This window comes from Arvicola amphibius, chromosome 4, assembly GCF_903992535.2.
Source record: "Arvicola amphibius chromosome 4, mArvAmp1.2, whole genome shotgun sequence".
Taxonomy (NCBI): domain Eukaryota; kingdom Metazoa; phylum Chordata; class Mammalia; order Rodentia; family Cricetidae; genus Arvicola; species Arvicola amphibius.
In genome coordinates, this window is record NC_052050.1 from 108,665,258 (window position 1) to 108,686,562 (window position 21,305).

General features: G+C 43.1%; 1 protein-coding gene across 1 annotated transcript in view; it reads left to right on the top strand.

Moving 5' to 3' along the window:
- Psd3 (pleckstrin and Sec7 domain containing 3) overlaps positions 1-21,305 on the top strand; it is a 548,735-nt gene that overhangs the window by 88,026 nt on the left and 439,404 nt on the right. The window contains exon 2 of the mRNA XM_038324926.1: positions 4,021-4,898. Within this exon, the coding sequence (XP_038180854.1) occupies positions 4,122-4,898 (777 nt within the window). The 5' untranslated portion in view covers positions 4,021-4,121. The remainder of the gene's footprint in view (positions 1-4,020; positions 4,899-21,305) is intronic.

The following is a 21,305-nucleotide window of genomic DNA, read 5'->3' on the forward strand; positions in this document are numbered from 1 at the left end:
CATGTTGTTATAGAAGACTGTCTTAGTTAGGATTTCTACATCAGCCAATCTATGGCATGTTGTATACAAGACTGTCTTAGTTAGGATTTCTATGTCGGCCAATGTATGGCATGCTGTTATAGAAGATTGTCTTAGGATTTCTATTGCTGTGAATAGACACCATGACCACAGCAAATCTTATAAAGGAAAACATTTAATTGGGGTGATGGCTTACAGTTTTAGAGGTTCAGTCCATTATCATCATGACTGGAAGCATGTGGCATGCAGGCAGACATGGTGTTGGATAGGTAGCTGAGGTTACTACATTTTGCAGACAACAGGAAGGAAACTCCGTGTCACACTGAGTGACGCTGGAGCAAAATAGACCTTAAAGCCTTCCTCCTCGGTGACACACTCTCTTCAACAAGGCCACCCTATTTTAACAAGGCCGCACATCCTAACAATGCCGTGCCCTTTGGGGGCCATTTTCTTTTAAACCATCACAAAGTCCAAAGACAGTAGCTACAATCGCCATCACTATCAGGTTGCATCAACACCACATCAAACTCACTATGTTCCTCATAATGGGAAAGAAGCTAAACTATAGTCCTGAAAGAGGATGGGTGTCCAGTAGATGGGATATTCTGGAGGATTCTGAAGCCCGCTTGCTGAGGTGTGAGTCAGTGCTCAGTGCTTATTCTTGTGTTTCTGATCCCCTGGGTTGTATCTTTTATTCTATTTCCATATCCCATGCCCTTGCATCCTATTCCTTCACTTCTTTACAGTCTTTTACTGGACCCCAACTCAGCTTTATCTCTCCATCAATCAATCAATCAATCAATCAATCAATCAGGAATTGCAAACATTTTACAAATATAACCCTTCTATCCCCATTGATGAGGAGCTCCCCAGATACTGCATCCTTTTGGTCCTACCAAGCTGTACGTATGGGACAAGGTAAACCAAACTGGACTCAGGGACTCCAGAGGGCTCCAATGTAACTGCTATGAACACCAACAGGGGGTGCCACCTTCTGAGGAAACAGATGAGAACCGGGTGGGCACAATATCATACCATTGAGCTGAAACTGAGTGGAATGTTTCTAGAAGTACTTAGGAAACAAACCTAGAGAGTGTGAGGTGAGCAGTGGATGCTGCCCCTGGAGATAGGAAGATGGCTGAATACACTGTGTTGATGACGTCTTCCCCTCAAAGAGGGGCAGAAAGAGCTGCACCTGGGTGGAAAGATCAGTTTCTGCCCTCACTAATGGTGTGACTTAGAGCAGATGACTCCATATCCCCTGCTCATCCTTTGTATTCCCAATAGCAGGGCCGTGTTGCCCTTCAGAGAGTCGCGACAGGTTGAAGAGGAGGAATAGAGTGTACACTGATATTCTCACACACTGCGTCCTCCTTCTCTATCCTTGAGAAGATTCTAGAACTCTTTTTTTTCTTTCTAGAACTGTGGAGAAGAAACTATCACCGTTAGCTAAGACATGGTGTCATTTAAATTATATGTCATTTCTGTCTGCATTGCATGAATCTTGACATGGTGGCAGGAAAATAGGAAGCTAGCTTAGAATTTTTTCCAAAGCAGTGAAACCATGGACTTCATAGAAACTACAGAGAGTGATTTAGCTTGGAAGTATTAGTAATATTACTATATTATTATAGATGGTGCATGCCTGTTAATTCCAGCACTTGTGGGGTAGAAACAGGAAGATCAAGAGTTTAAGGTCATCCTACGCTCAGGGCTATCTTAGGCTATTGGAGATCTTCTCTCAAAAATAACCCTCATGTAGACACAGAGGTATGTGTGTGTGTGTGTGTGTGTGTGTGTGTGTGTGTGTGTGTTTGTGTGTGTGTGTGTGTGAGAGAGAGAGAGAGAGAGAGAGAATGAGAGAGAGAGGTGTGTGTACCTATATCTGTGACTACATACTACTGTAACAACACATCACAACTTTAAGAATTCTGTGCTTACAAATGACTTTCCCACAGATTATCCCATTTGACCTGTAAAAGAGTTCTGTCAAGTGGGAAGGATAGACATTCATTTTGCTGTGTTATAAATAAGTCCACCGAGGTTCAGTGATTTTCTATGAGTCACACTTAATGGATGGTTACTCCAAAACTCAAGCCTGTGTCTCCTAACCCCAAATCCACTCCTGACTCTCACATGCCAAGTACTTCCTCTGCTCCTAGAGGCTTGTCAGACTGGAAACATAAAAACATGCAAACAGCCACGAACTGTAGGCAAAAACAATGCATATGTGTGCATACATGTATGGGAGATGTATATACCCATGTATATGATCTTTTTATTGTTTTGCTGCTCAAACAAATTTCTTCAAGACTTCAATATTTGGAGACATTCCAAGAGAAGCTAATAGTTATTGAGGGTTTGTGTGCAATGTGTCATTTAATCCCTACATAAATAGCAAACGTGTATACTAGGCATTATTAGCTAATCTTAGAGAAAATTGATCTTCACAAAGAAAAATTACCTTTCCCAGGGTCACACAGCCACCCAGTAGAAGGAAGACTCTGAGGAATGCTTGTCTGTTGTGTGATTGAAATGCATGTTTTCAATCACAATACCATTTATATCTAGTAATAACCATTGTTTCTCGGTACCTTCCCCGTACTTCTTACCCAGAAGAAAAGCTCCTTTAGTAGCCCCCTAATATTTAATGGTTTCTCATGGAGGTCTCCTCCATGTACCTTTGAGGCCAGCCCTACCACCAGCTCCCACGTACCATCCGTTTTCCTGCACGTCTTGTATCCCAGGTGACACAGCTTAGGACTACAGTATCTGTCACCCTATAAGAAGTCCACAAGTAAAAAGCAGAGAGGAAGGTCCTGGGCCCACCACTGCCACTATCTGGGTTTCCTCAATCCTTCCTTTAACTAGAATGCTGGACATTTGGACTTCTAACTATGAAGAGATGAAGGAGTTGTGAAATTTCTCACATAGTATCTTTCCAGCCTTGCCTACTTGTGCAGTACAAAGTCATCATGTCTAGGAGCCACCTGTCCCCTAACTACAGAGTCCTCTACTTTACAGGTTTGTGTTATGTTGCATGTTACAATGGTCTGTAAAGCACTGGGTGCAGTGGCTGGCACCTTGGGAAGCTAATACATAATAGTGCATCCTTCTCACTTAAATCCTCCACCTTATTGGAGGGACAGCTCCTCCTATTACGGGCAGCTCACCTCTTTCCAAACTACTGAATGATTACAATATCAAAGAAAGTTCTTTTGTAGGATACTATGAACCCTGCATACTTTGCCCATCCTTAAACCTTAATAGAAAACAGACAAACTAACAAACAAACCCTCTGAAATGATAGGAAAATCCACATTAGAATCCCAACCAGCCATGCTGAGAATTTCCAAAGGCTCTAGTACACCAGCCAGAACCTATACTGCTTCCCCACCATGGTGGGCACCAGGGCAGTCATTAGCAGGGAGCTTCCTTGTGGTCCAAGCCCAGGGTGGTGGGTCACAGAATCTAGTTACCTCCCAGAAGGTCCTCCTCTCAGTCACTTCAGCAACACATCAATTTTGGAAGCAGCACATTCAAACTATAGTACTGAATGCGTTGGCCCGGATCATGAGACCATGAGAACCCCTACGGCATCATTGTCTTCAAAGAAGAGCTTCAGAAAAAGGTTTAGATTGTTTGCAACTGCCTTACACATACAGACAAAGGAGATTGCAAGTCCATTTCAAAGTTCACAGGAGGTTTCATTGTAAACCACATAGCGTCTCAGATCAGACTCCAAATCACAGATATAGTTAAGAGAATCTAGGATTAAACAATGAATGAACAGTAAAAAGTGAGGTAAGTGATTCTGTTTGGACACAGGCAGGCCCCTGCCCCACAAACACACATCTGTCGCTTGTAGACTATTTTCTACCACCAATCTGTTTGTTTTGTGACTCTGAGCAGAGTCCAGTTCTCCAGCAAACACAGTTCTCTGGCCCCCAACTCGTTGGAGACTCCCCCTGGGTGCTAAAGGTGTGTTATTTCCTTCCACAGGCTGCTGGTGAAACCATGGAGCTGACTCATGTCTGCCTGCAGCTGCTGAGACACTGAGGTCGAAAACCCTGGCGAGGACCAGCCCCGCTCCCTTGGAGGAAATGGCCGAGCAGCCTCAGCAACAGCAGATGAAAACTTCCTTCCTCTTCATCCAGCTGCAGGCCCCCCCTACCCGGGCTACCCTAACTCTCCCCGCCCCTTCACCAGCCACTGCAGCCTCAACAGCAGCCCCAGGGGGCCTGGAGGAGGGACACATTTTCCCAAGTCCCAGGACGGGCTTCTTGGCTTGCTGGGACCTCAGATGTGCACAGGATTTAGCTACTTCTCCTTTGAGCCTGCTGCCAGCGGAAAGCCCTGGAACACAGAGACCAGCTGTTTTCAATTGCTATTCACTGAAGGAAAAGAAGGGAGAAAGAGAACAACTCCAGAATCTGGATATAAGGACGGGTGGTATCTGCGGATCCCCGCACAGTAGGCGTTGCCTGGCCCCTGCCTCTAGGAAACTTGGCCAACCACAACAATTGCCATGCAGGCTTGCTAGCCCAGCTCCTACAATGAATGATGGAAGCAGCAGTCCTTCTATGGGCTGGAAGCACTGGCCAGTCATTTCTGCCCATGAAGACCTGTGGGGTATGGACCCACAAGCCAGGAAGGTCACTGAACTCTCGGTTCCACAAAGTAGCCAGTCCTCTGGTGCTGCCAGGGGCAAATGGGCAATCCAGAGGAGGGAGACTGCTACCCAAGAGGTACTTGAGAAGAACTGTGGAGAAGGAATAGGTACCACAGTCTTGGCAACAAGAGCCCACCTCTTCAGATACTGCCCGACCGTTCAGATCAGCCAGAGCTGCCCGGCCCCACCTGCTGCTGTGCCTCTCAAGGTAAGGAGCTGAATATACCGCAGTCCTCTAGACTGCAGCCAATGCACAGCAGAGGGAATGGAGACAGGCACAGATGTGTGAGTTCGGACCCAGGGTCACCCTCTCCTTAGGTCAGCCATACCTTAGCAGCAGAGGTGCCCACCAGCTGCAGTATTTCTTAGGCTCTTTCCCATACTCTGCTGCCTTCTCTCCACCATAACCTCCTGTCCTCAAGGAGACAGTGAGTTTCTGATTCTCAGGATTTCTGTCAAGGAGAAGGTGGGTAAGGAAGAGCCTACATTATAAGAGATGGCCAGAGAGGAGCACAGGACATCTACAGACATGGGATGAGGCAGCGGACAGCCGTTATACTAGGTGTTCACTCTCATGACCGTTCTGAAAAGTTGAGGCTTGTATCTCCAGTTTCGGAAAAGATAACCAAGGTGCACTTAAGCCAAAATGCTCTCCCTCCTTTAAAAAAAATAAGAATAAAGTAAAGCCTGTTTTCAAGGACCGTGCTGAGGAAAATAGGGAGGGAGGGCTTCAGTGGGGAGTGGCATTTTTCATAACTGAAGTACAGCCTTGGAACACTTGATCTCCTTGAACACGTGACATTTAGAGGCCACATTTGCCTGCCAACTGCACTGGGCACCAAGTGGAGGAGCAGACCTGGATATGAGCCTCTGACTCTATCAAGAAGGGGGAGGTGGCCCCGTGTGATATCCAGAGTTCCTTTGGGCTTTTCCAAACTCTTCTTCTGGTCATAGGTATGCTGTGGTATATTAGCATCCTGTTCTCTGCATCTCTGGACCACTCTTTCTAATATGCCAGCTCCTGAATCTACCGTCTCCGCCCAGTTAAGGTGTACCACTCTCAAGATGGGTGAACAAAATTTAAAATAGTCCTTTTTCATTTTCCCTTTCCCAGTAGCTTGGATATGTAGTTATTCTGTACATTTGGGCAAGAAGGGTTGGGTAAAACTGAGTCTACATGTAAGGATTAGTAGAATGAGCTAGAAGAAAGGTGTGATGTATGTAGAAGGCCAGCACGAAAGGAACTATAGAGAAGCTGCAGGAGAATTAGGTGAAATTCTTAGAAGCCTTCTGAGGGCTCGGTGGCGATCTGCTTCATCCAGATCCGTGCCTGTCTCTTGCATACTCCTGTACACCACCCTTCCTCCTCTTTGCTCTTTTACACAGAGGGCTTGCAGAGCCACAATCCAGGCCAAGTCCAAGTTCTCTCCAGGGTGACGCAGTGTGAGCATACTTCCTTACGGAATAGTTCACATTCCATCTGGTTTCTGTATCTCTCTTCCTGCAGAGATGTAGGAGGCATGACATTTGTGCATCTGAGCCCAAGTATCTGGATGTAGGTCACACAGTAGTTATCTATGGACTTTGATGCTAGTCACCTCTGAGCTTCTTCCTCTAGTATTTGGAACATAGGCTCAAGCCTCAGACCCGTGCCTATTCTCTGGGAGAAGCGCTTTGGGAGCTGGCTCAAGAATGCGGATATCAGCAGTAGAAGCTTTATCTTGGCTTCCTAAGTGAATGGATCCCCCCTCCCCCATATCTGTTCTGCTAAAATTAAAGGATACAGAATTCCTAGAGGGAAATGGATGTCCCAAGGTTAAGTCCTATCTGTAAACAAGCCACCAGAACTGAGTCTCTGAGTCTTCTTAAAAACAACAGTATCCCTTGCTTTGCAGTTGCTGTACATGGACATCTGTGTTCCCAGGTAGTAGTTGAGAGGGACCCTCAGTACCTCTGTCTTCTTTTTTAAAACCTTATGGTCCTGAGGATTGAACCAAAGCCCCTGCACATGCTGGACAAGCACTGTATCACTGAGTTGTGGCCCTAACAGTTATGTCCCTACATCTGCCTTGAGGGAGAGAAGAGAATCAAGACCAATGTGACGTTAAGGAGGGCCAGAGAAGCCGCAGGGTCTGAGGTGCAGCAGGGGGATTCCAGAATCTAGTCAGAGAATATGGCTACAGAAGCTGACCCTTAACCATGCTGCCCAGAGGTAACTCCTTTGCCATGGGGAGACAGGAGTTGCGGAACCCATTCCTTTGCATTTACAAATCTTTTAACAGCTTTACAAGGGTCAAGTCAGATGATTCACCCTTGTGCCATGGTTTTTTTGTTTGTTTTTTGTTGTTGTTGTTGTTGTTTTGAGAAATATCAACAAAAATCGTTTTTCTTCTGTTCATCCTGGATAGCTTGAAGTATCCTTCCCCACCCCCAATATAAAAGATTCTGAAAACTACCCAGTATTTTCATGTTTGAGAATTTGCCGACATGAACACGAAAAGATTGATTAAAACATTTTCTTGTTCAATCAGCTGTAAAAGGTGAGATTCTTGATGACTCACAGTGGGATCTTACAATTGATGTACTAAAGAAAAGTGTGGTCAATTCTATTTAAAGTGAAATGCTGACTGTGGTAAAGTCTTCTCATTCCTAAGTGCATGTTGTAGTGTTGAGGTCTTTGTAGAAAGTTTTCCAGAAAACAAAAGTGAATGTCAACAATAAACATTCTTTGTAGCAGTACAAATGGCCAAATGTATTTTCTTGGTGTTTAAGCCCCAGGCTCCAGAGTGAAACTCATTGGCAGGCATCCTCTGTAAAGATGCAGGGAGGAGGGAACAATGTAAGGATATAAGGAGGATGTAAGGGCCTAAGTAACAATGTAAGAAGGATGTGCCATCTAAGGCAGATATAAGGATGTGAGTAAGTAGGTAAGGAATAAGTGCAATGAATCAAACCTCCCGGTTCTTCCTTTGCAGAATGACTAGGCCTTAGTAAAAAGAACTTAGCTCTAGTTCTCTCATTTACTCTGTGACCTGGAAAGTTCCCAAGTGCTAGCTTCCCTTCTGTGAGGATATATGTGGCATCATTCCCAAATCCCCGATGAGAGAAGTTGTGTAAAGATGGTCTGCAACTTGCTGGGACTCACAGCTAGGACATGGTACCTTAGGACTGACTGTCAAATCATCTACCCAGATCCCGGCCTTTCTCAACCTTCTTTCATGATCTCCACAGCTGGGGAGACTCCCTTGGAAGGTAACCTGATGTGTCCTGGAGCCTTTGGCTGACGTTGTACTAATACCCATGGTGGGGAGAGGCGATGAGAGACTGGGGACTATCATCAGAGCTAACTGAGCCTAACTGATACCCATGGATGAGAGAGCAGGTGAGAGACTGAGGACTGTGAGCTAACCGAGTCTTGTCTCTCAGCACCACCAGCTTTCTGGGTCAGGAGGAGGCGGGGCTTCGGCTCATGGTGATGCTAGCAAAGGTCCTTCACCTTCCCATGGCTAGTCTGTCAGAGTAAATCAGAAAAATTCCAGAGTCTGGCCCAGAACCTGGCCCTCACCTTTGCCTCCTACTCCATGTTATGCTGCCCCTTTGTGGGAGCACAAGGAACTGTTCACATTACCCCCCAGTTTGGGACTAAATATACCCAAAGGAGGGTAACAACCAAAGAAGGGGTGGGGAAGCCAACAACTCAGTAATAGTTTCTGGAATATACAGATATAAAAAAAATAAGTCTTCAGGTCTTACATACTGTATGTTTTAAATAGCATTGACTCTTTATATGTAAGTATATTTGAAAATTAGTAGTAAATTTATTTCAAATTTCTGTACCCAAAATTCCATTTACAAGCCTCACAAAATATTCATAGTTCAAATTTCTCAAAACTCCAAACATTCTGGGGTTGGTTTTCTGCATTGTTTTGTTTTTAAAAACATTTGTTTGTTTGTTTGTTTGTTTGTTTTTCTTCCCTCCATCTCTCATGATAGGAACTCAATTCCAATCTGCTTTCTGAGTTTTCACCAGCTTCTAGGAGTGTTCATGATTTAGGAAACAGGACGTGCATGAGCAAGACAGACATGGGCACAAAAGAGGTCTAACAGTACATTCCAATGACGGAAACAGAAGGCAGGGCATTTTCTGTAGTCGGACCCCATCCTACAGCGAAAGTTTTAACTCTGTTTTGTATCATTATTCCTCGAAACAAAACCAGTGTTCCAACTATAAATCTCTAAAGCACATTAGATTTTTGGTGGAAAGTTATTGTTTGGAGAAAAGGTTATCAGTGCTGGGATCCAGGAAATTAATAAAAGAAGAAGAAAACCTCAAATTTAAAAGCTTTGGTTCTGCTATCAAACTGGCCCTGAGACCACTCATGAGTCCTTGAGCAAAGCTAGCTTATCTCCTGCGCTCTCTGAGGGCTTTCCTATTCTGTGCTAGCTGAATCTATGAGTCTGGAAAGGAGCGAACTGTTTGATGAGATAGAAGACCAGCACAGTTCCACTTCATCTGTTACAGCTCATATGTTTCTAAAAATGCATTATCTTGTTGCTTAACTCCACTGTGCAAAGTTCCCTACAAAGGGGTCATGCCTTTCTTGGGGAACACTGGCGCTCCAGTGTGGAACTAAGAGTTTAAAGTCTGTCACCAATTCCTGTCACAGAACATTTGGATCTGTGTTGCCAGCTATAGGATTTTAGATAGCTATTTCTTTTTCTGGCCAGATCCTGGCTTGAATGACATTCCCTTTGAAGACCGCCCCAGGACTCTTTAATGCCCCGGGAAGCTGTCATTTCCCTTCTCTGGGAACGATTCCTTCCTTCCTCAAACTCGTTTCACTTTTCTGGCCTGTCATGAGTTTAGAGACTATTCTACTCATGAAATGGTATCCTAGATAACGCTGTCTCTATTTTAATCTACCTTGGTGATTAATGCTGAATGTTAAGACGGAATTTGAACAAAGAGAAGGCACGCACAAATGCTCATATAGAAATTTTAGCAGTGGCAGAACTGAATGCGCAATGGAGCATCCCATTTAGAAGATTCTGACGTTTAGAAGACAGTGTTGATTGGATTGTGAGGTTTATTTTTAGTCCATTTCATGCTACATTGCTTTTGACAAGGATGTCTTGATTTATTACTAGAATAAATAACAGTTGAGATAGTAGAATGGGTTTCAACTTTCTCTCATCTCGTAATTTGCTTCCATATCTCCATGACAACACACTCTCTTCCTCCCTTCCTTTGACATTCACACAAAGTCCTGTGCATGGCTGTACATGGCTGCCGTCTGTCGAGTAATTACACAAACCTCCATGCTTCAATCCGCCTATGGGAAGAAAAGGGCAAAATACATGGACCACCTTATAGCTGTGTATCCCTATGATGTGGAGAAAAGCAACCAGACTAGGAGCTGAGACCTGGGGGTTCTAGCTTTCTTTCTGATTAAAGGTAGCAAAGGGAAGGCAAATGTCTTCATTCCGGCTCTGAAACCCATGTTCGTTATATGGAAGGATTAGGCTGTCTGGTCTGGTTTCTTCCCTGCCAAGTCTGCTGATCTAGGACAGCTCCTGTCAATTCAATTGGGCCTGTTTATGTTTATGGGGTGGCCACTAGAGCTGTGGTCTGGGTGGCATATCTCCAAAAATCTATATATCGAGAAGCCTCTCTGTGTGAGAAGTTTCCTTTGTTTGTATAATTAGATGTCTCTCCAGGCTATAGCAGGAATAAAAAGCATATATGGGCAGCTAGTTCGATAAATGTCCCCAGTCTCTTTAAGAGTATTGCAAAATGACAATATAATTTGTACAAATATATTGTCTGAGCCTCTCAGATTTCAAGGCCTCCAGGAAGATTAGTTTAAAAGCACGTCCTTGAATTAAGTAATATGTTAGCGTCAGCTGTGGATGCTTACACTTTTCATCCCAGCAGTCCACAGGCTGAGGCTGGCAGGATGCCGCAATGTCAAGGCCAGCCTCGGCTACATAACAACAGCATCAAGAAAAGAAAGGATTAGCTTCGGAAGTTGGATGTCGATGCTTCCACTTGTCATCCCAGCTGTCCACAGGCTGAGGCTGGAAGGATGCTTCAGTGTGAAGGCCAGCCTCTGGTACATAACAATAGTATCAAGAATAAAAAGGGTTAGCTTCAAATCATTTCCTGTTATACTGTTGTGACATAAATAGATTTTTTTCCCCTCGGTTGGGCACTAATTATTGAATAAAAGAAAAAAATAAAAGGAAGTACATGTCTGTTCCTAGGTATGGTAGAGGGGGAGGCTTATTGTAGATAAAAGGGATAGCCTGAGGCAGGGATAACTGGGAGAGTTCAGAGTGCACGTGATCCCGAACAGGGCCACGAGAAGAGAGGCGGGGAGGGAAAGCAAGGAGGGTAAAGGGCAGATGAACAAGGGGCCAGGTAACCACAATGCCTGGATTATATAGGGAAGGAAAGGATTGCTGGGGGAAGGGCAGCCCAGCCCCCGGGGTGGAGTAACTTAGGGTAGAGTGGTGTGCCAGCCAGACCCTATAACAGTAGGGACTGGGGGATGCTGGGAGAACCTGGCAGCCACATCTGCTTTGAAATATTAAATAGGTACCTCTGTTAACCCTGGTTTAAGACCTAACAATTATGATATGGTAATTTTTTTCTGTTTTAAAGGTGTGCTCTGTGTGTGCGTGCGTGCGCGTTTGAAAATATAGGCTACTACAATATTTGTTCATACATAGTACTTACGTGAAAGAGTTGCACAGCTGGCAGATTACCATCATGGGTTCTGCATATGGGCTCTTCAATTTTATATCAATTCACTGGGATACTTGACACCCTGTTTCCAAAGCCAGAACAAAGTGAAGAAAAGCTGTATTCCTTGTGGTAACTTATACCAGTTCCTTAAACTGAACCGTATCAGTGTAAGCCGAACACAAAACAGCAAAAGGAGGATAGTTTGTGTGTGGTGTTGGCTTGCAGAGGGCGTGGCTTTAGGACAGTCAGCCACCCTCATTTTAAAGTCACTGGCAGCTGTGCTCCTTTTTATCTGTCCTTTGTGCTGTGCATTTCCTGGGATTATATTCAATATTTTTGGAATTTAACTTTCAATTTTCAGGATGTATAGCTTGCATTAACCTTTCAGTCGCCAGATCCAGCAGATTAGGAGATAAAGTCCCAAGGCATTCTATTTCAGGACTTAGCATTTTTTATCATTTAGAAATGCCATTTTAGCTGCAAGAGGCTTGGTTATTCTTCAGTGAGTCCTCAACTTAATTGTATGGTGCAGTGACCTTTGCGAAACCAGCCCATTTGTCTCAAGTCATAGCAGAACGGTCTTAGGAGAATTCAGTTACATATATTCAGTCTTTTGCCATGAAGATCCAGTGCCCCAAACAATGGCACAAATCACAAATAATAAATGAAAATAACAGTGAAAGATAAGTAGTAACAAAATTGTGACGTGTAGGAAAAGTAATAAAAGTCAAGATCAAAAAAGGTCACAGTGTATGTAGGAAGAAAGCCACATGCTATAAAGGGCCATGGGGCTAACGTGTGTGAAGTCAGACACTGAGCTTTCTCCTGGCTCAAGCTAAAAGAAACACACTTAGCATCATAGGTCTCATTGTGAGCGAGAAAGGAGAAGAAAGGAGTGGAGGTCTTTTTAACATGTTAATAGAAATTAATTCTACTAGAAATAAAAATTTGCTTGCCTTTGAAAGGACTGGTGAAATGGCTCAGCAATAAAGGGCACTTGTTCTGTAAGCCTGACAACCTGCATGCGATTGGAAAAAGCCAACTCCTGCAAATGTCCACTGACCTCCATACATGTGCTGTGAGCACACACACACACACACACACAGACACGCCACATATGACACACACATACCACACATACACCACACATATACACCAAACACACACACCACATACCATACACACACATGCGCACACACACACACTCACCACATGTAACACACATACCACCCACAAACCACACACACTCACCACATATAATACACATATACCACATACACACACCACATATAACACACACACAATCACCACAAATAACATACACATACCACATACACACCACACATACATACCACACACATACACATACCACATAACCATATCAATGTAAAATGAATAATTAAATCAAATATATTTTGGATCACAATATTCCTTTTTCTTTTCTTCTTCTTCTTCTTCTTCTTCTTCTTCTTCTTCTTATTATTATTATTATTATTATTATTATTATTATTAAAAATTTCCATCTCCTCCTCTCCTCCCACTTCCCTCCCCTCCCCTCCATCCACATCCCCACTCCCTCCCTCTCCAGGCCAAAGAGCAGTCAGGGTTCCCTACACTATGGGAAGTCCAAGGTCCTCCCAATTCCCCCCAGGTCCAGGAAGGTGAGCATCCAAACTGATTCCAATTTTACTAAAAGTAGATTATTTTCTCATATAAGATTTCCTGATTACAGTTCCTTTTCCTCTGCTCCTCCCAGTTTCCCCTTCCTCTACACCTGCCCTCCCATCCAGATCCACTCCCTTCTGTCTTTCATTAGAAAAGAATAGGTTTTGAGCCTGGTTGGTGGTCTAATCCTTTAGTCTCCGCACTTGGGAAGCAGAGACAGGTGGATCTCTTGGAGGTCAGAAACAGACTGGCCTACATGTGAGTTCCAGGACAGCCAGAGCTACATAGTAAGACTGTGTCTCAGGAAAGAAGAAGAAGGAAGAGGAAGAGGATTTTTAAGACATAACAACAAAACAGAACAAAGTAAAATATAATCGTCTAAAATAAAATCTATCACCTCAAAGTTGGACAAGACAAATTAACAAAAAGCAAAGAGCCCCAAGGAAAGGCACAAGAATCAGAGACGCTCTTGTTCACACAGGAGTGCCACAAACATGCTGCACTGAAAGCTACACATATGCAGAGGACTTGTACAGCCCTGAGCTTGCTGCTTCCATCTCTGCGAGTTCCTATGAGCTGCTCAGCTGATCTAGAGGGCCTTGTTCTCCTGGGTCCTCCAGGCCTTCTGACCCTTACATTCTTTCCACCCCCTCTTATGAAGGGTGCTCTAAGGTGTAGGGTTTGATGGAGATGCCCCATTTAGTGCTGTGTGTTCCAAAGTCTCTCTCTCTCTCTCTCTCTCTCTCTCTCTCTCTCTCTCTCTCTCTCTCTCTCTCTCTCTCTCTCTCTCTCTCCCTCTGCCTTCAGAGATCATTTTGTCTTTTTGGTAATTACTTTTCTCCATATTGGGCATCTCTTCTCTCTGTTATTAGTATGACGCTAATATACTTTTTTACACTCTATTGTAGCCCAGGAATCTAAACAACAGATTGGTTTAAATTGTAAAGAAAACTTACTAGTTACCTAAAGAGACAGTGAAAAGACCATGTGAGGAGCTGAGTGACATACTTCACACCAGGGAGCTCAGGGATTTGTGGCTTATGTTTTCTTTATCTTTACATGCTTGTGTATGTGTACGTGTCCATGTGTGTGCAACCGAATGCCATAGCACAAGTGTGGAGGTCAAAGGGAAACATCTGGTGTCTTCAGTTCTCCCCTCCCACCTTTTTTGAGACAGGGTTCTCTTGTTTGCTACATATGCCAGACCAGCTATCCCACAAGTTTCTGGGGACTCTCCAGTCTCTACCTTCTCTCTCACAGCAGGAGTGCCAAGGTTACAGGTGCTTGCTGCTGTGCCCAGCTTTAGGTGGGTTCTAGGGATTTGAAATCATGTCTTCATGCTAGCATAGAAAGCCTTTACCCACTGACACATCTCCCCAGGCAGCCTCTTAAATTTTCATATAAACATTTTGTAGGATTTTATCTGATTCAAGATGATGCTTTTGCTCTTTGGTACTATGAGTCTCCGTGAGTAAAATCACTAAACAAAATGCTACAACATGTATATGGATTTCTAACCAGATTTTGTGTCCTCTAGAAGTTCATATATTAAAGGCCTGGTCTCCCCAGCTTGGTGCTACTGGGAGGTAGTGGAACCCTTAAAACGTGGGAGCAAGTGAGAGGTGGGGACAACTGGGAGGTCCCCAGGTCATTAGAAGGGGTGGGTGGTACCTCAGTCCTTTCGTTTTCCTCTGTGAGCTACATTATGCATTAGTTAATTAATTATTTCCATAAGGGCTCATGGTAGAGCCCGGTTGGTGAAGTTGGGACCCTTATAAGTTGGATCCCTAGAAGTGACATTTAAAAAGCCAGATCTGGAGTTATACAGAATCTCAGTGCCAAGGAAACAGAGACAGGTAGATCCCTAGGGCTAGCCAGCTAGTCTAGCCTACTGGGCAAGTTCAGGCCAATGGATGAATTTATTTTTAAAAAGGGGTGGGGGACATCACTTCTGAACAATGACAGTGTGTGTGTCTATGTGTATATATGGGTGTCTTTAAATCTACCATAAAGTTGAGCAACTCTCCGAGCTATCTCTGGGCTCACAAATCAAGCACAGTGATGTTTTTGCAAACATTTTTCTCATGGTTTAGGCTTATGCTTCAGAAATTCTTGAGAGGGCCTGTGGCCAGGAAGTTACAGTAATATTTCTCTTTGGCTGAGCTTTTTGACCTAGTTTTCTAAATCTAGTTTGTGAATAATCATTGGGAAAAATGTGTCCTCAACAGCTGGATCTGTTCTAAAGAATCTGCTTCACTCTTGCTTTAAACAACATACAATATAAATATATTAAACTGAAATAAGTTGTTCCCACTTTCTGTGATGTTTTAGAAAGCTAACGGAAAGTTTTCACCTTTCCTATCAACGAGCTTATCGATTTGGGAAGGCACTCCAGCACTGAGCTACGTTCCCATTTCCTCCTTTGTGTTTGGGTCATTTCTGCAGGCTGGCCTCAAACTCACTCTGCAGCCCAGGCATCTTTGGACTTGCATCCCCCTGCATCAACTTTCCAAGTTCTTGAGATTCAAGTCCTGGGCTACTAGGCCTGGCTATGGCTACCTTTCCTACTTCCAATCTTTTTCCGTAGATGAACTCTCTCCTGTGGCCGCTACAAGCTGTCCTCCCACCATCTTTTCATGCTATTGTATGGACTGCTGGTGACTGTCTGACTTTTGTAACATGACTGTTAATGGGGATTTTGATTATGTTGTGGTCCAATGTCCAATTGAATAGAGCCTTTGGTTCGAGAGGCAGGGTTCACATTCAGCTGGCTGGAATGAATCATAGAGTCCTTGGTGGACTCTGGACAAGAAAGAGGGCCCTTGGGAGAAGAAGTGAGGCTAGAGGTGGTTGGGCCTTTTCAAGCCAGGAAGTGAGTGGTTTTGCTGTTGCATGTGATATCTCAGGTTTTTATCTTTAGTATTTGTCCACGGGTTTTTTCTTTAATAAATGTTAAATCACAATACATGGCAGTACTTTGCACAGAGTCTCTGAAACTCGTATGTGAAAATGATGCACAAATTAGCTGTTATCAAAATAAATCTAGGAATTATATTGTGTTAGTTAATTTATATATTATTGAACTGATTTTTTAAGTGTTTAAGTTCATCACAAAGCACCAGAGACTGAAGACTCCTTCCCTGGTCTCTAAGCTTTCATGTTTAGGGTAGATGAATATTTATGCAAAAGGATATCAAAGACATAGACACATGAAACAGCAGCAGGACAAAGACCATGATCAGTGGACGCAGACATAGGAACAGTGGCTAAACAGAAGAACTGTGTATCCCTGTTTACACACTCTGGCTTGAGAGGAAAACTAACATCTTTATTCAGGGAGACTTTTCAGCAGAGATGGACTGAAGTAAATGATGGTGAGTAAGTGAAGAGAAAGCTGGCTGGCCTGAAAGAACGGAGGAGGAGCATTTAAGTTTGGGGCTTCGCTCAAGTTCATGCATGAATTTCAGAATCCATTATGAAGTGATGTGACTACATGAATCCAGAAAATTTTATTTTTAGTCTGGAAATTAAATTTTCTTACTTAAAAGTTTTTCTTTTTATCCAAAGTTATGAGAAAGTATAAATAGTAAATAATACATATGTGAAACAATAAAATGTTATGAAAAGAAAAATATATATGTTTTTTGAGAAAGGGTTTCTCTCTCTGTAGCTTTGGAGCCTGTCCTGGAACTAGCTCTTGTAGACCAGGCTAGTCTCAAAAAGAAGTATATGTTTTAACATTAAAATATGCACCTTCTTGGGTGGCAAGATGACTCAGTGGGTAAGATCAGGATTTGATTCCCAGCTATTACCATTTGTAACTCTAGTTCCAAGAGATTCAATACCCTCTCTGGCTTGTGCAAGTGTTGCACAGACATATGTGCAATTCCAATACATATAGATTTAAAAATTTAAAAAATCATTAAGTATGCTTCCTCTAATGAAGCATTGAAGAATTTCAAATTAGGAGCAGAAAGTTTGGTTATAGATATTTATGGGTACCCTGGGCCTGAATCTTTGTGTGTATCCTGGACCTGGATCTTCATGTGTACACTGGACCTGGATCTTCATGTGTACTCTGGACCAGGATCTTCATGTGTACTCTGGACTTGGATCTTTGTACACTAGACCTAGATCTTCATGTGTACACTGGACCTGGATCTTTGTGTATACTCTGGACCTGGATCTTTGTGTGTACTCTGGACCTGGATCTTTGTGTATACTCTGGACCTGGATCTTTATGTGTACCATGGACCTGGATCTTTGTTTGTACACTAGACCTAGATCTTCATGTGTACTCTGGACCTGGATCTTCATGTATACTCTGGACCTGGATCTTCGTGTGTACTCTGGACCTAGATCTTCCCGTGTACACTGTACCTGTATCTTCCCGTGTACACTGGACCTGGATCTTCATGTATACTCTGGACCTGGATCTTTGTGTGTACCATGGACCTGGATCTTTGTGTGTACACTGGACCTGGATCTTTGTGTGTACTCTGGACCTGGATCTTCATGTGTACTCTGGACCTGGATCTTTGTGTGTACCATGGACCTGGATCTTTGTTTGTACACAAGGCCTAGATCCTCATGTGTACACTGGACCTGGAATGTTCTCCCTTGTTTTGAAAAATTCCGTTTCCCAGGTAGCAAGAAAGGCAAAAGAATAAGACTAGCCTGCAAGATATTGCTAAGAGACAGACAAAACACAGAAATGGGCACTGTGAATTTGGCCCAAGCCAGAACCTGATGCTATTTCAAAGTGAAAGCACAGACTTGTGAGCATCTGAATTGGGCTTGGAACAATTTTAATGAGGCTCCTTGGGCAAGGACTGCAATTCTGGTGTATGAGCAATAAATCAACACAGGTGCTCCCCTGTGGAGGAATCATATAACCATTGGCAATAAATGATGTTTAGATATGTGACATCTATAACAATACGCCAGCTCACGATGGTGATAACTACAGATTTGCTTGTCTGCCTCTTCCCCTCTAAGGCAAGGTAATTAAGGCCTGTCTTCATTGTGAATGTCACACAAACACACGTGCGTGTATGCGTGCACATGTGCACACACACACATACACACACTCACACCGAGCACAAAAAAGTACAACAAAAGATTTATGGAGTTAATTTTTCTCCTTTTGCACTACTACCTGGCCTCCACCACAGATGAAGCTGATTTTCTCTTATGAGAAACATTAGGTCGTCAGCAAGAAAAATCAAAATGAGTTATTCATAGACAATGAGTACAGAAGATATAAAAATCTGTCAGCTCACAGAAAGAACCATTTGATTATTTTAATAACATCATGTTTAAATATGGTTCCATATCCTGTATGCTCATGTACTCTGAAGGTTTGTAGACTGCGAAAGTTAGAGAAATGGCCTGGCTATGGTACCAGCATCCAGGTCAGCCAAGCATAAAGAGGAAGGGTATAGACTCTATAGACAGGCTCTTGCTCTGCCCCTTCTAGCTGGGGAATCATGGGCAAATCACTTAACCCTTCTGTATGTTTATTTCCTCCTATGTTAAAGGAGGATCATCGGATTAGAGGGCTCCTGAGCTGATAGGATATCACCTATGAAGGCTTTGGCACCAATCTGGCACAGAGAATGCTGACTTTGGGAAGCCTTTAGTTGCTAGTCTTCCATCCACCCTAATTAGGACTGAGCTGCTTCCCACCTGACTGTTTCTCTCCTGTGGCTGTGCTTCCCATCCTAGCTGGGTTTGAGAGTTTGAAACACGGAATCTGGGTTCCTTCTCCTTTCCATAAGTCTGAACTGATGTGGGAAGTCCTTCTGTATATGTGTTGCTTTTATTGGTTAATGAATAAAGAAGCTGCTTTGGCCCACGATAGGGAAGAATAGAGCTAGGCAGGAAACAACTGAATTCTGGGAAAGAATAGGCGGAGTCAGGGAGATGACATGTAGCTGCTACTGAAGAAGACAGACGTCTGAGAACTTTACCACATGGTAAAAATATAAAATAATGGAAATGTGTTAATTTAAGATTAATTAAGAGCTAGCTAGCAATACACTTAAGCTACTGGTCAAGCAGTGCTTTAAATAGTATAGTCTCTGTGTAATTTTGGGTCTGAGCAGTCAGGAATGAATATGCAGCTACTGCCAATACTATTTTTCTATTTACCACGCCATTATGATGTTAACAATAAAGTTAAATATTATAATTTATTTTGTTTAATCTTAAATTATGTCTCATGTGAACAATATCTTAATTCTTCAGGAATTTGATATTTGCTATAATTCAGAGCTAAAAATATCTTGAGAACAGCATTGAGGCTTACGATTAATCAGAAAAACAAATGAATGCTCTGTAGTTTAAAAAAATGGTGTCACACATGCCTCTTTGATGAGGTTCAAAAGTTGGGAGCAGAAATACTAAAGCCTCTACAGACAGCACTGACTGTGGAAATCAATTCTAAATGCACCTGTTCTTGCTGGATTTACACCAGGCCCCTGCCCACAGCCCACCCTGGGCACTGTGAACTGCCTCTGGACTTCACCCAATGATTTTTCTACCCCTTTTCAGTCTCCAGCAATGTATTTTAAACTATCAGGCGTCTCCTATATTCACTTTGGTTTGTTTAGTTGTGAGTTCCAATGGCAAAGACTCAGTCTGAGGGCTGATAGCCAAGGAGAGCTGAAGACAGGCGTGACGAGACGGTATCTCGAGGATGGGGAAATGGTAGCCCATCTATCTGCATTTATATACCTCATCTCTCTAGTTTTGTTTTTGTCTTTAAAATGTTTGTGAAAGAACCATGGTATGGGTTAGTGGTAAAATGGGTCCTCATTTGGGCAATAGGTTCAACACACAAAAAAGTCTTTATGAAAGTAAACTACCATATGCTTGATGTATTATTATGATGATATTCACATTACAGTCGTGTGTACATATAAATTTTCTCTGTTTTTATCTTTGTCTGTTTTCTTTTTTTGGTTTTGTTTGTGGGTTTTTTTGTTTTGGTTTTATTTGTTTGTTTTGATACAAGGCCTCTATTAGGCAGCTCCGGCTGTCCTGGAACTCATTCTGTTGATCAGGCTGGCCTGGATTTCATAGAGATCCACCTGACTCTACCTCTCAAGTGCTGGGATTAAAGGCATGAGCCACCATACCTGGTCTTATTCTGGTCTCCTTGAAGGAAAGAATTCAGCCAAGAGACACGAATTGTTTAGCTGTGGATTCTGAGGATGTTTTTTTAAATCAAGATTTATGAAGTATTTGGCATATTCATGAGGAAAGGTAGCCCGGTTTCCTTTCTCAAATCATGGTGGATGGGTTTTCTCCTTTAGTGTATTTTCTTTGCATGGGACCAGTGAAATGGTGGCTCAGTAAAGGCACTTGCTCCCAAATCCAATGGCATGAGTTTGGTTCCCAGAGCCTCATATAGTAGAAGGAGATCACTGACACAAGCTGTCATGTGCGTTCTCTCTCTCTCTCTCTCTCTCTCTCTCTCTCTGTCACACACACACACACACCACATATACACATGCAACATTTTCTTAAAATAGAGTATTTCTTTTTGATAATCTTTTAGAAAATCCTGCAAGAGATGGCTGAGGCAAATGACGGTATAATTATGCGAGTCTTCATTTGAACACATGTGGCAACTGGACAGGTGCTCACACTTCAGCTTTTGACATTAAGGGAAGAGTCTAACTGTAGTTTCTAGGATATATAGCCATCAGGGAACAGTCTGAAAATCGGGAGACACAGCTGACAAGAAACCACCCCCGTTTCCTTGGTTTTCTCACATCTAAGAACCTGTCCATCAGAAGGCACTGCTCTCAGGATAAATCCACACTTTCCAGGCTTACCTCATAGCCATCTACTTATTGAGTCAGGTCTTGTCTTTTATCGTCGCTCTTTTTCTTTCCTGGCTGTCTGCCTGTCTATTTTTCCTTCTTACTATTTTGCAATGCAAGGGAAGTGTTATTTTGGAATGCCAGGCAATATTCTACCACTGAGCTACATTCCAAGTCTATCTATGCATACATATTAGTCATGTGTACTCCAGGGCTTTTGCTAATAGGGTTCCAGGGTACAGAGGTTTATATATCACTCAGGCTTATCACACTGAGTACTATTGACATGACAGTTCTTCCCAAGTTTTGTGCCTGCGGTACCATAGCAGCTCATCTGCAAAGGAGCTGGAGCACCTAGAACCACGAGCCT